Source organism: Sphaerodactylus townsendi, linkage group LG13 (genome assembly GCF_021028975.2).
Source record: "Sphaerodactylus townsendi isolate TG3544 linkage group LG13, MPM_Stown_v2.3, whole genome shotgun sequence".
NCBI lineage: Eukaryota > Metazoa > Chordata > Lepidosauria > Squamata > Sphaerodactylidae > Sphaerodactylus > Sphaerodactylus townsendi.
The window spans coordinates 52,130,387-52,144,767 of NC_059437.1; the positions used below are offsets into that span (position 1 = coordinate 52,130,387).

General features: G+C 62.2%; 1 protein-coding gene across 1 annotated transcript in view; it reads right to left on the minus strand.

Moving 5' to 3' along the window:
* Positions 1 to 14,381, minus strand: part of AACS (acetoacetyl-CoA synthetase) — a 63,257-nt gene that overhangs the window by 29,676 nt on the left and 19,200 nt on the right. Inside the window, exons 8-9 of the mRNA XM_048513861.1 lie at positions 11,713 to 11,860; positions 9,831 to 9,850 (exon numbers count right to left, since the gene is read on the minus strand). Of these exons, the coding sequence (XP_048369818.1) occupies positions 9,831 to 9,850; positions 11,713 to 11,860 (168 nt within the window). The remainder of the gene's footprint in view (positions 1 to 9,830; positions 9,851 to 11,712; positions 11,861 to 14,381) is intronic.

Consider the following 14,381-nt stretch of genomic DNA (forward strand, 5'->3'; position numbering starts at 1 on the left):
CCCCCCCCCCCCCACCCCCCCCCCCCCCCACCCCCCCCCCCCCCCACCCCCCCCCCCCCCCACCCCCCCCCCCCCCCACCCCCCCCCCCCCCCACCCCCCCCCCCCCCCACCCCCCCCCCCCCCCACCCCCCCCCCCCCCCACCCCCCCCCCCCCCCACCCCCCCCCCCCCCCACCCCCCCCCCCCCCCACCCCCCCCCCCCCCCACCCCCCCCCCCCCCCACCCCCCCCCCCCCCCACCCCCCCCCCCCCCCACCCCCCCCCCCCCCCACCCCCCCCCCCCCCCACCCCCCCCCCCCCCCACCCCCCCCCCCCCCCACCCCCCCCCCCCCCCACCCCCCCCCCCCCCCACCCCCCCCCCCCCCCACCCCCCCCCCCCCCCACCCCCCCCCCCCCCCACCCCCCCCCCCCCCCACCCCCCCCCCCCCCCACCCCCCCCCCCCCCCACCCCCCCCCCCCCCCACCCCCCCCCCCCCCCACCCCCCCCCCCCCCCACCCCCCCCCCCCCCCACCCCCCCCCCCCCCCACCCCCCCCCCCCCCCACCCCCCCCCCCCCCCACCCCCCCCCCCCCCCACCCCCCCCCCCCCCCACCCCCCCCCCCCCCCACCCCCCCCCCCCCCCACCCCCCCCCCCCCCCACCCCCCCCCCCCCCCACCCCCCCCCCCCCCCACCCCCCCCCCCCCCCACCCCCCCCCCCCCCCACCCCCCCCCCCCCCCACCCCCCCCCCCCCCCACCCCCCCCCCCCCCCACCCCCCCCCCCCCCCACCCCCCCCCCCCCCCACCCCCCCCCCCCCCCACCCCCCCCCCCCCCCACCCCCCCCCCCCCCCACCCCCCCCCCCCCCCACCCCCCCCCCCCCCCACCCCCCCCCCCCCCCACCCCCCCCCCCCCCCACCCCCCCCCCCCCCCACCCCCCCCCCCCCCCACCCCCCCCCCCCCCCACCCCCCCCCCCCCCCACCCCCCCCCCCCCCCACCCCCCCCCCCCCCCACCCCCCCCCCCCCCCACCCCCCCCCCCCCCCACCCCCCCCCCCCCCCACCCCCCCCCCCCCCCACCCCCCCCCCCCCCCACCCCCCCCCCCCCCCACCCCCCCCCCCCCCCACCCCCCCCCCCCCCCACCCCCCCCCCCCCCCACCCCCCCCCCCCCCCACCCCCCCCCCCCCCCACCCCCCCCCCCCCCCACCCCCCCCCCCCCCCACCCCCCCCCCCCCCCACCCCCCCCCCCCCCCACCCCCCCCCCCCCCCACCCCCCCCCCCCCCCACCCCCCCCCCCCCCCACCCCCCCCCCCCCCCACCCCCCCCCCCCCCCACCCCCCCCCCCCCCCACCCCCCCCCCCCCCCACCCCCCCCCCCCCCCACCCCCCCCCCCCCCCACCCCCCCCCCCCCCCACCCCCCCCCCCCCCCACCCCCCCCCCCCCCCACCCCCCCCCCCCCCCACCCCCCCCCCCCCCCACCCCCCCCCCCCCCCACCCCCCCCCCCCCCCACCCCCCCCCCCCCCCACCCCCCCCCCCCCCCACCCCCCCCCCCCCCCACCCCCCCCCCCCCCCACCCCCCCCCCCCCCCACCCCCCCCCCCCCCCACCCCCCCCCCCCCCCACCCCCCCCCCCCCCCACCCCCCCCCCCCCCCACCCCCCCCCCCCCCCACCCCCCCCCCCCCCCACCCCCCCCCCCCCCCACCCCCCCCCCCCCCCACCCCCCCCCCCCCCCACCCCCCCCCCCCCCCACCCCCCCCCCCCCCCACCCCCCCCCCCCCCCACCCCCCCCCCCCCCCACCCCCCCCCCCCCCCACCCCCCCCCCCCCCCACCCCCCCCCCCCCCCACCCCCCCCCCCCCCCACCCCCCCCCCCCCCCACCCCCCCCCCCCCCCACCCCCCCCCCCCCCCACCCCCCCCCCCCCCCACCCCCCCCCCCCCCCACCCCCCCCCCCCCCCACCCCCCCCCCCCCCCACCCCCCCCCCCCCCCACCCCCCCCCCCCCCCACCCCCCCCCCCCCCCACCCCCCCCCCCCCCCACCCCCCCCCCCCCCCACCCCCCCCCCCCCCCACCCCCCCCCCCCCCCACCCCCCCCCCCCCCCACCCCCCCCCCCCCCCACCCCCCCCCCCCCCCACCCCCCCCCCCCCCCACCCCCCCCCCCCCCCACCCCCCCCCCCCCCCACCCCCCCCCCCCCCCACCCCCCCCCCCCCCCACCCCCCCCCCCCCCCACCCCCCCCCCCCCCCACCCCCCCCCCCCCCCACCCCCCCCCCCCCCCACCCCCCCCCCCCCCCACCCCCCCCCCCCCCCACCCCCCCCCCCCCCCACCCCCCCCCCCCCCCACCCCCCCCCCCCCCCACCCCCCCCCCCCCCCACCCCCCCCCCCCCCCACCCCCCCCCCCCCCCACCCCCCCCCCCCCCCACCCCCCCCCCCCCCCACCCCCCCCCCCCCCCACCCCCCCCCCCCCCCACCCCCCCCCCCCCCCACCCCCCCCCCCCCCCACCCCCCCCCCCCCCCACCCCCCCCCCCCCCCACCCCCCCCCCCCCCCACCCCCCCCCCCCCCCACCCCCCCCCCCCCCCACCCCCCCCCCCCCCCACCCCCCCCCCCCCCCACCCCCCCCCCCCCCCACCCCCCCCCCCCCCCACCCCCCCCCCCCCCCACCCCCCCCCCCCCCCACCCCCCCCCCCCCCCACCCCCCCCCCCCCCCACCCCCCCCCCCCCCCACCCCCCCCCCCCCCCACCCCCCCCCCCCCCCACCCCCCCCCCCCCCCACCCCCCCCCCCCCCCACCCCCCCCCCCCCCCACCCCCCCCCCCCCCCACCCCCCCCCCCCCCCACCCCCCCCCCCCCCCACCCCCCCCCCCCCCCACCCCCCCCCCCCCCCACCCCCCCCCCCCCCCACCCCCCCCCCCCCCCACCCCCCCCCCCCCCCACCCCCCCCCCCCCCCACCCCCCCCCCCCCCCACCCCCCCCCCCCCCCACCCCCCCCCCCCCCCACCCCCCCCCCCCCCCACCCCCCCCCCCCCCCACCCCCCCCCCCCCCCACCCCCCCCCCCCCCCACCCCCCCCCCCCCCCACCCCCCCCCCCCCCCACCCCCCCCCCCCCCCACCCCCCCCCCCCCCCACCCCCCCCCCCCCCCACCCCCCCCCCCCCCCACCCCCCCCCCCCCCCACCCCCCCCCCCCCCCACCCCCCCCCCCCCCCACCCCCCCCCCCCCCCACCCCCCCCCCCCCCCACCCCCCCCCCCCCCCACCCCCCCCCCCCCCCACCCCCCCCCCCCCCCACCCCCCCCCCCCCCCACCCCCCCCCCCCCCCACCCCCCCCCCCCCCCACCCCCCCCCCCCCCCACCCCCCCCCCCCCCCACCCCCCCCCCCCCCCACCCCCCCCCCCCCCCACCCCCCCCCCCCCCCACCCCCCCCCCCCCCCACCCCCCCCCCCCCCCACCCCCCCCCCCCCCCACCCCCCCCCCCCCCCACCCCCCCCCCCCCCCACCCCCCCCCCCCCCCACCCCCCCCCCCCCCCACCCCCCCCCCCCCCCACCCCCCCCCCCCCCCACCCCCCCCCCCCCCCACCCCCCCCCCCCCCCACCCCCCCCCCCCCCCACCCCCCCCCCCCCCCACCCCCCCCCCCCCCCACCCCCCCCCCCCCCCACCCCCCCCCCCCCCCACCCCCCCCCCCCCCCACCCCCCCCCCCCCCCACCCCCCCCCCCCCCCACCCCCCCCCCCCCCCACCCCCCCCCCCCCCCACCCCCCCCCCCCCCCACCCCCCCCCCCCCCCACCCCCCCCCCCCCCCACCCCCCCCCCCCCCCACCCCCCCCCCCCCCCACCCCCCCCCCCCCCCACCCCCCCCCCCCCCCACCCCCCCCCCCCCCCACCCCCCCCCCCCCCCACCCCCCCCCCCCCCCACCCCCCCCCCCCCCCACCCCCCCCCCCCCCCACCCCCCCCCCCCCCCACCCCCCCCCCCCCCCACCCCCCCCCCCCCCCACCCCCCCCCCCCCCCACCCCCCCCCCCCCCCACCCCCCCCCCCCCCCACCCCCCCCCCCCCCCACCCCCCCCCCCCCCCACCCCCCCCCCCCCCCACCCCCCCCCCCCCCCACCCCCCCCCCCCCCCACCCCCCCCCCCCCCCACCCCCCCCCCCCCCCACCCCCCCCCCCCCCCACCCCCCCCCCCCCCCACCCCCCCCCCCCCCCACCCCCCCCCCCCCCCACCCCCCCCCCCCCCCACCCCCCCCCCCCCCCACCCCCCCCCCCCCCCACCCCCCCCCCCCCCCACCCCCCCCCCCCCCCACCCCCCCCCCCCCCCACCCCCCCCCCCCCCCACCCCCCCCCCCCCCCACCCCCCCCCCCCCCCACCCCCCCCCCCCCCCACCCCCCCCCCCCCCCACCCCCCCCCCCCCCCACCCCCCCCCCCCCCCACCCCCCCCCCCCCCCACCCCCCCCCCCCCCCACCCCCCCCCCCCCCCACCCCCCCCCCCCCCCACCCCCCCCCCCCCCCACCCCCCCCCCCCCCCACCCCCCCCCCCCCCCACCCCCCCCCCCCCCCACCCCCCCCCCCCCCCACCCCCCCCCCCCCCCACCCCCCCCCCCCCCCACCCCCCCCCCCCCCCACATCAGCCCCTGCCAGCATGGCCATGCTGGCAGGGGCTGATGGGATTTGTAGTCCATGAACATCTGGAGAGCCGCAGGTTGCAGACCCCTGCTCTAGAGAGACCTGCCGGGGATTGAGCTGATGCTCTACCACAGAGCTACGGCCTCTCACCTTTGTTTGGCTGCCACACTGCTTTTGGCTGCCACACGCTGCCTTTTGTCAGTTTGTTCCAGGGTCTAGTTGGCTGTCAGTCCGGTTTTATCAGACTAGCAACAGCTCTCTGACCGAGTCACTCATATTACCACCTGCTTCAACCATTTAATTGAAGAGGTTGAGCGTTGGCCCTCTGCACGCCAAGCAGAGCCTCTCCCACTAAGCCACGGCCTCTCCCTTACCCCAATTTTTCTCAACAGCGGGAGCCCCAAACAGCTTGCTAAAGCATCTGTATTGAAACAGATAATTTAAAGAAGATATATTCCACGGCTGGATCTCCCCAGTGTGATCTGACCCTAAAAACAGCCTTAAAGGAACGCAATAGTTTCTCTGTCCAAGGTCCTGAGGAAGGGTAAATCTTTCCCCTCAGGGAACCTCTATCCAAGCTAAATGCACCCCCCTCCACCCAACTGCTTGTAGCCCTGATAAAGAAAAAAAAAGACAGGCACAAAATATCTGTATCTCCCTTTTACTGTCTAGGTCAAAAGCACCCTGTATGAACTAGCAAAATAGTAGAGGGACAGAAGGGGAGGGAAGTCTTCAGTACCAGAGACGAAACTTGACTGGGGCTGCCCCAAACCAATTTTTCCAGAGCCCCTCAAAAATACATGGAACTATGTGCAGAATGGTCCTTGGTTTTCAGAAGTGCCCGAACAGAACGGACCAGCCAGGGGGGTTCGAGTCAATGAGAAAGGCATTCTAGAAAGCCCCACAATTTTAGATGTTTAGATACATTGATAAGAGCTAAGCAGTCAATAGAAAAACCTCTCTCCTTAGTAAGTCTGACAGAGATAAGGACACAGTGATGACAAAAAAAAGTCATAATTTTACATTAGACTATATAGATAGATTGAAAACGGATTACTTTTTGTTGGCGACAGAAATATTTTCTGTTATTCTTTTGTTTCGTCTTTTTTGGTCATTAATTTCTGTATTTAAATTTGATTAATGTTGTTTTTAAACAAGCTTCAAAATCAAGATTATCGTATATACTCAAGTATAAGTTGACTTTTTAGCACATTTTTAATGCTGAAAAAGCCCCCCTCGGCTTATACTCGAGTATAGACGGTAATTCCAAGATGGCGTCTGGAGCTGAGGCTGCTGTGGGGATCTGATAAGCATGCTGCTTTTTTTCCAACTCACCAGAGAGCTGTAAAAACAAGTTGTAAGGACAGCCTGCAAAGGATAACAACTAAGTTTGTGTGTGTGTGTGTGCATGCACGCGCGCATGTGTGTGTGTGTGAAAAGAAACCGAGGCATTTCTCTCCCAAGGGTTATTGATGCGTTGCAATCTAGATGAATACAATTCTTCATACAGTAGTTTACTGCCAAATACTGAAGTTGCTAAAGATAAAGACTTTCTTTGGAGCAAAGTTTAGGCTGGCATGGCTATGAATCCCAGAATTATTCTACATTTGGAGGAAAACAGTGGTTCATTTGTGTTCCTAGAGTGCTGGAAAGCTGCTCGTCCCCAATGCAAACTCTGTTCAGCAACTCTATCTCATCTTGCTCCCAAATCTTCTGTTTTTAGCTGCTACTGAGTCAAGTTCGAAGGCTTAAACTCGAGTCAATAAGTTTCCCAGTTTTTTGTGGTAAAATTAGGTGCCTCGGCTTACATTCGGGTCGGCTTATACTCGAGTATATACGGGTTATTTCTTTTTGAAAAAAATAGCTGAAGCAGCAGCTGGATTCCCCAAGGCAAAAAGTGCTTTTCCACCTGGTCCCTGCTTCATACCAGAATAACTGTCATGGCTTCCCCCATGGAATTATGGGGGAGGATTTGGAAACTTCTCTGTGTCAGATGCCTAGAACTCCTGCCCGAATCAGTCTCTCAGGTCCTCCTGGGAGAGAGGATGACTGTTGGAAAACAGTTTAAGACGGCAGCGCAGATACCGCTCCCAAAATCTAGTTTGGGGGCACGCACAGCTCTAAACGCGATTCAAAGGACTTCCCTCCAGAGGCGGCGGCAGCGGATTGTATCCGAGCTCTGCATTTGTTTTTCCTGATAGCCTCACCTCTGATGGAAGTATTGAGGGATTTGATGCAAATCCAAATAAATGATAAGAGGGTTTTTTTTAAAAAAATGCTAATTTTGTACACTGGGGTTTTTTTTCTTCTGCTGCGCTCTTGTTTTTAGCCACATCGCAAATTCACTTAGCTGTGTAGAGCTCTTTAGTGTCGCAGTGCTGCCACCTAGTGGGAAATCTCCCTTCCACACGCTCCCGCCACAATCCTAACCAAGCTCGTTTACTCAAAAGTATCAACCGCTGATCCAGGTGAAACATGTTTTAATCCAAAACACTGGTCCCAGTACAACTTGCCCCCATTTTATTTATGTCTTGCCTCTCTGTACAAGGATCTACAAGGCAGCGTCTGGCATCGGAAAGGACAGTAAAGATCCTAAATGCAATAAGACGACGATTCAGGGAAGCAATCGGATAGGGCAAAAATCCAGTGTCACTGTTTGAACTGGGGGTCTCCAACCTAAGGCCCAGGGATCTCCAACCTAAGGCTGTTTAAACTAGGTGGTCATGGACTACGATTCCCATCAGCCCCTGCCACTGTTTCACTGTTTGAACTGGGGGTCTCCAACCTAAGGTCCAGGGGTCTCCAACCGAAGGCTGTTTAAACCAGGTGGTCATGGACTACGATTCCCATCAGCCCCTGCCACTGTTTCACTGTTTGAACTGGGGGTCTCCAACCTAAGGCCCAGGGGTCTCCAACCTAAGGCTGTTTAAACCAGGTGGTCATGGACTACGATTCCCATCAGCCCCTGCCACTGTTTCACTGTTTGAACTGGGGGTCTCCAACCTAAGGTCCAGGGGTCTCCAACCGAAGGCTGTTTAAACCAGGTGGTCGTGGACTACGATTCCCATCAGCCCCTGCCAGCATAGCCAATTGGCAGAACTGATGGGAATCATAGTCCCTGATCATTTGGAGGGCCACAGGTTGCAGACACCTGCTTTAAAGTCTCATTTTTCACTGCCCAAGCATGGGGGTTTCAGTACTCCAGGTTGAAAAGACAGATTGAACGGACATAATTAGGACATCAGAATCAAAAATCCTAACTACCCCTGGCAGGAACATTGTAATTTCTTATGGTCATCTCACAAGAGACCTCTTCAAACACCTCCATTTGTGAACAGATGAGCGGAATGCAAATTGTTTAGAGGTTGGCCTGTCAATCAAGGCCTGAAACAGGGAAATTGCTTTATTGGCATCCTACACAATCTGAGCATAACATTTATCCCTGCATCTCTCACTTCTTCCTGCATCCTACTGTCTAGCGGCAAAGGCTGGCCCACACAAAAATTTTAAAAAAGAAAATATGCAACAATTCTAGCAAGCGCAACCATTTATACCTCAGCAAAACACCCCTGGATTGCACAGACACACAAAAATGACTTTTTCAAAAACCGGGTGCTGGTGGCAAAGACCCCCCCCAAATGTTAACAGCGGGGTTAGCACCCGCACAGAAAACGCAAAGAAAAAAGCCCCAAGTTCAGGCAGTACATTATGTTCCCATAGCAACCTGGAATGGCACCTCATGTTGATTCAGCAGCTGGAACAAGCAGGAGGAAGAGAGGAAACAGGTGATAGGAACGAAACAGAGCCGGAGCCAGAAATGAAAAGTGAACCGGGTTGGGGAACAAGGGAAAGATGTCATCCCCGCCCCCCCAGACACACACACAAAGAGTCTTAGCCAGACCCCCATTCCCTTCCAACCCTACTCCTGAAATCCCGCTGTCTTGCATCAGCTTTCCACCGACCAATTCTCAAGCCTGATGTCTGATAAAGTAGCTCCGGGCCGTTAAATGATTGCATGTAAGAGGGGCAACCAATATTTGCTCAGAATCCATAAAAACTAGCCCAGCTATATTGGCAAGAAGAGAATATGAGATGGCGTAAATTCAGGGGCCAGAGCTACAAAATGGGCAGAATCAAATTCAAATGTCTCCTGGCGAGTCTGAGATGAGCTGTCCTCTGTTACGCTCTCCTCCAGGATATAGCTCACGCTAGTCTCCCTTACAGGGTTGTGGTTAAGAACTGCCACCCTCACGTACACGAACCACATACGAGGTCGAAGAAGAAGAAGAAGAAGAAGAAGAAGAAGAAGAAGAAGAAGAAGAAGAAGAAGAAGAAGAAGAAGAAGAAGAAGAAGAAGAAGAAGAAGAAGAAGAAGAAGAAGAAGAAGAGGAGGAGGAGGAGCAGGAGGAGCAGGAGGAGCAGGAGCAGGAGCAGGAGGAGCAGGAGCAGGAGGAGCAGGAGGAGGAGCAGGAGGAGGAGGAGCAGGAGTTTGGATTTTTATCCCCCCTTTCTCTCCTGTAAGGAGACTCAAAGGGGCTTACAATCTCATTTCTCTTTCCCCCGCCCCCCCCACAACAAACATCCTGTGAGGTGGGTGGGGCTGACAGAGCTCCGAAGAGCTGTGACTAGCCCAAGGTCACTCAGTTGGCATCAGCTCAAGTGGAAGAGCGGGTAATCAAACCCAGTTCTCCAGATTAGAGTACACCTGCTCTTAACTACTACACCATGCTGGCTCTATGCAATGCAAATACAACCACCAAACTCTGGCTTTTAAAAAAGCAGGCTACACGATCGGGCTCTCAGCTCAGCTCCTAGTGTGGAAACACTGCAATGAAGTTTTACAGAGGGGGGAAATTCCCCTTCTGTAAAGCTTCTCGAAAGAGCGGTTAGCGTTCTAAATGGGGATATCGGGAAGAGGACTTCAGCCAACGCAGGTGCAAAAAAGTGTCTCCTGGAAAGGTTCAAATTATGTTTAAAAGCTAATGTTTTAAAAGAGGGGAAAGCATCCAGGTACAGCTTCAGCAAACATCAATAGAATAATCAAGCTACATCAAACCGCCCACTGTAATCAACAGTAATTTAGTGCTATTCACCCCATTTCATCTCATGGGCTGTTGTCGTTTTTTAAATCAAGGTATTGAAGCAGCAGAAATTTCCATCTCATAACCAACTCGTTCCCGAGCATAGCATCATTTTTCCCGTACTTATTTCATTTGAAGTATAAACATTAGACCCTCACCCACTACTCAAGGAGAGCACCTGAAACGATGCAGACTTAACTCAGAGCACAAAGAAATACCCCAAACACTGTCTGTCTGAGAGATTAGACACTTGTGAACGAATTTATCAGCAACAGCCTGTTTCGAACGTGAGTTTCCCTTTGATCATGCCAAAGGTGCATCTAATATCCTGTTTCCAAAGGTGGACAGGAACAGGCTGGAAGGCATCAATAGGGGTATAGTGTTTAGATTGAGGGACGTAATAGTATCTATTCTGCATTGGCTACCAATCTTGATCCTCCTTGATCTGAGATTGCAAATGCCTTAGCAGACCAGGTGCTCGGGAGCAGCAGCAACAGCAGCAGGTCATTGATTTCACATCCTGCATGTGAGCTCCCAAAGGCATCTGGTCGGCCACTGCTGGACTAGATGGGCTCTGCCCTGATCCAGCTGGCTTGTTCTTATGTTCTTATTGGTTAGACCTCACCCGGAATCCTGTGTCCAGTTCTGGGCACCGCAACTCAATAAGGATATTGACAATACCTAGAGGAGGGCAACCAAAATGGTAAAAGGTCTGGATTCCATGCCCTATGAGGAGAGAGTTAGGGAGCTGGGTATATTTAGTCTGGTGAAGAGAAAGAGAAGGGGTGACACCATAGTCAAATTTAAATATTTGAAGGGATATCATGTTGAAGAGGAAGTGAGCTTGTTTTTTTGCCGCTTCAGAAACTGGGACCAGGAGTAATGGATTCAAAGTACAGAAAAAGAGATTCCATCTAAACATTAGGAAGAACTTCCTGACAGTAAGAGGCTGTTTGACAGTGGAATGCACTGCCTCAGAGAGTGGTGGAATCTCTTCTTCCATGGAAGCTTTTAAACAGAGGCGGGATGGACATTTGTTGGGACATTTGATTGTGTCTTCCTGCCTGGCAGGGGGATTGGACTTGATGGCCCTTGCGGTCTCTTCCAAGTCCATGATTCTATATAGCACGAGCTGCGCCCCTGGACAACAGGCCTCCCTTTCACGGGCCCTTCCTCACTACCAGGCAAATTGTTCTCATCTTCACACACACACACACACACCCAGCTCCGGAATAAGGACCACTACACCACGCAGACAGTGAGAGGATGCCATTTTGAGTGTTCTCCCATGTTAATCAAAAAGGAAAAAAATATTTTCCTTGAGGTAGAAACCTAGTACATCAGGGCAACAGAGACCTACAGCCCAGCTCTCTCCTTGCTGTCCAAGCATTCCACTTGCAGAGAAGCTATTCTTTGGAGACCGGGAAGATTCTCCACCGGAAGTGATAGCAACCACTGTATGGCTTCCTTCCTCTAGGCCAGGGGTAGGGAACCTGCGGCTCTCCAGATGTTCAGGAACTACAATTCCCATCAGCCCCTACCAGCATGGCCAATTGGCCATGCTGACAGAGGCTGATGGGAATTGTAGTTCCTGAACATCTGGAGAGCCGCAGGTTCCCTACCCCTGCTCTAGGCCAGTGAAGGCAAACCTTTTAAAGACCGAGTGCCAGGGGCGGAGCAAGGGGAAACTGCGCTTGGGGCACATGTGCGCCCTGTGCTCCTGCCACACCCCTGTTCACCCCCACCCGGCCCTGGAATGCCCCCAGAACACCCTGAAACACCCCACCATGCCCCTGGAACGCCCCTGCCATGCCCGCACAGGGGCATGCGCCCAGTGCGTCGTGCCCCCTTGGCGCTATGCCATCGCCCAAACTGGGGCGATGGCGCACGTGCCCACAAAGAAGGCTCTGAGTGTCACCTCTGGCACGTGTGCCACAGGTTCGCCACCACTGCTCTGAGCAGACAGACTGGCCAAAGCAAAATTGCCAGCTCGCAGACCATCATCAAAAGACACTGGGAACCCCCGCGAGAAAAACCTACCCCTGCGGAGTGGACCATGCATTTGGGAGCGCCAGTCGTGCCAGAGGAGTACATGATGAAAAGGGGGTGGCTGAAGGGAAGCTGCTCAAACTCCAGCTGCGGGGGTTGGTCTCCTTTCCCCGTGCCAAGAAAGTCTTCTAGGAAGACGCTGGACAAAGAAGAGAAGAAGAAGAAGAGTTAGATTTATATCCCCCCCTTTCTCTCCTGTAAGGAGACTCAAAGGGGCTCACAATCTCCTTTCCCTTCCCCCCACCCCACAACAAACACCCTGTGAGGCGGGTGGGGCTGATAGAGCTCCGAAGAACTGTGACTAACCCAAAGTCACCCAGCTGGCGTGGGTTGGAGTGCCCAAGCTAATCTGGTTCCCCAGATACGCCTCCACAGCTCAAGTGGCAGAGCGGGGAATCAAACCCGGTTCTCCAGATTAGAGTGCACCTGCTCTTAACTACCACACCATGCTGGCTCTCGCTGTCTGCAAACACAAGCCCAGCAGAACAATTTGGTGTAGCAGAGCCTTTGAAATTGGGTCAGATCTTTCAAGGGCCGGGTCTCCTTGGACAGAGTTCAGTACAGTCTACTCCAGGGGTCTGCAATCTGCGGCTCCCCAGATATTCATGGACTACAATTCCCATCAGCCCCTGCCCGCATGGCCAATTGGCAGAACTGATGGGAATCGTAGTCCATGAACATCTGGAGAGCCTCAGGTTGCAGACCCCTGCCCTAGAGGAAGGACAGGGTGAAAATGTGATTGGTCTTGGCCAATAGCCCCTCTGAGCATCCCCAGCAGTTGTACAGAAGTTCATTGGGGTTGCAAGGAGCTGAAGCGCAGGAGTGCTCCCCCTGCTGGGTGGCCCCTTATCTGCGCAACACCAATGCAACAGCTGCACATCTGCGCACTTGCATGGCTTATAGCAAACGTTGGTCTCGGCTGACGAAGGCAGCGATTGCCTTGAAGCATCCAACGGGCTCTCAACTGCTTGGTAAGGCTTCTTGCCAGTTATTCTTAACCTCAGGACCTTAAAGCTTTGCTCCAGCATTGAACCGGGAGCTTAAAAAGTCCCACGCTGAGTCAGTTCTTAATCTGGCCGTGCTGGCAGGGGCTGATGGGAATTGTAGTTCATGGACAACTGGAGAGCGGCAGGTTGCAGACCCCTGGTCTGCTCTGATCGGCGGCAGCTCCCTGGGGTCTAGGGCAGAGGTCTTCCCCATCATCGGCTACCCGACTGCTTCAACAGGAGGTGCCCGGGATTGAACTGGGGGCTTCTGCCAGCCAAGCAGATGCTGTCCTGACCCGCAAGCCCTCCCCAGGCAGAATATATCCCATCCCTTCCCGCACTCCTGGTAAGGCTAGTTTTTTCAGACCTGGCCCTTTCCTGAACTTACTCCGGCTTCCTCCATCCCTCCTGGAAACACCGTGCCCAGAACGGGACAGAGGCTTCCAGGAGGAAGCCCAATTAGCATAGAATGGAGCAGAACTATGGAGCACAGACAAAACTGTTTTCAACTGGATCAAATTTTTGGTCCAAAGTCAGTACTGCCTACTGATATTGACATCCACCATAATAATCAAGGCAGGTGTACTTTTGTTTGCTCTTATAGAAGAAGGAAAGAGAGCTATTATCATCTCAAAGTGAAACTCTTGAAATTCAGCGTTTGGAAACTATCTGGAGTCAGTGGTGGCCGAACCTGTGGCAACGTGAGATTGCCAGAGAGGTGGCACCTCAGGAAGCCCTCTCTGTGGAGCACTTGGCAGCTGCCAAACAGAGTCCCTCCCCCACAACTAGGCTGGCCTGGGCCACTGGGCTCAATTATTAGCATTAAGAAGCCTAAAGACCTAGTTTTTTTTTGGGGGAAGCAGTGTAGAGTAACCCCTGTGTTAAAAGCCTGTTAAACCCCACTGATTTTCATGCTACAAAAAGAGAACTAAAAGTTTTTCGCTGATCCTTTACTCTGCAGCGGTAAAGCTCCGGTTGCTTGCTTCTTGAGTAAACCCTCCTAGGGTCATGACTGATTCACCCCTGTTCGAAGAGTTGCACGGTTGCTTCAAAGCAAAGCCACTGACTACCACCAAGCTTGCTCCCAAGTAACACACGCCTTGGAGCCAACCGTTTTTTCTAAATTAAAACCTCCGTTTTCAGGTTAAATTGCCGTGTTGGCACTTTGCGATAAATAAGTGGGTTTTGGGTTTGCAATTTGGGCACTCTGCCTCAAAAAGGTTAAGCCATCACTGATCTAGGTGAGATTCTTACAAATTAGAAAAAATGTTGTATTATCATTTTATATGAAAATTTGTAGGTTTTAATATTGAATAATATGAATGTTTTTTGAAATTTTTTTATATAGTGTAAGAAAAAACAGTTGGTTGTGTCTCCTAAGAGTGAGTAAGAAAAAAAGAATACTTTTGTACAACATTTGTAGAGATGCATTGGGAGTGAGTTTCTTTGGGTTTTTGTTTAATTATATGAAAATGAAAGGATTAATTGACACTTGTATTTGTACATTTCAGATTGGCTTGACAAAGGACCGCCGAAATAAAAACCTAATCTAGAGGTTTTATAGCCATACCTGATGGTGTACTTATTAAACATTTTTTGTATATTTGTTATAGTAAGATAATGTTAAAATGATGCTCACCTAGTGAGTTGGAGTACGCATGGGTGTAATATTTG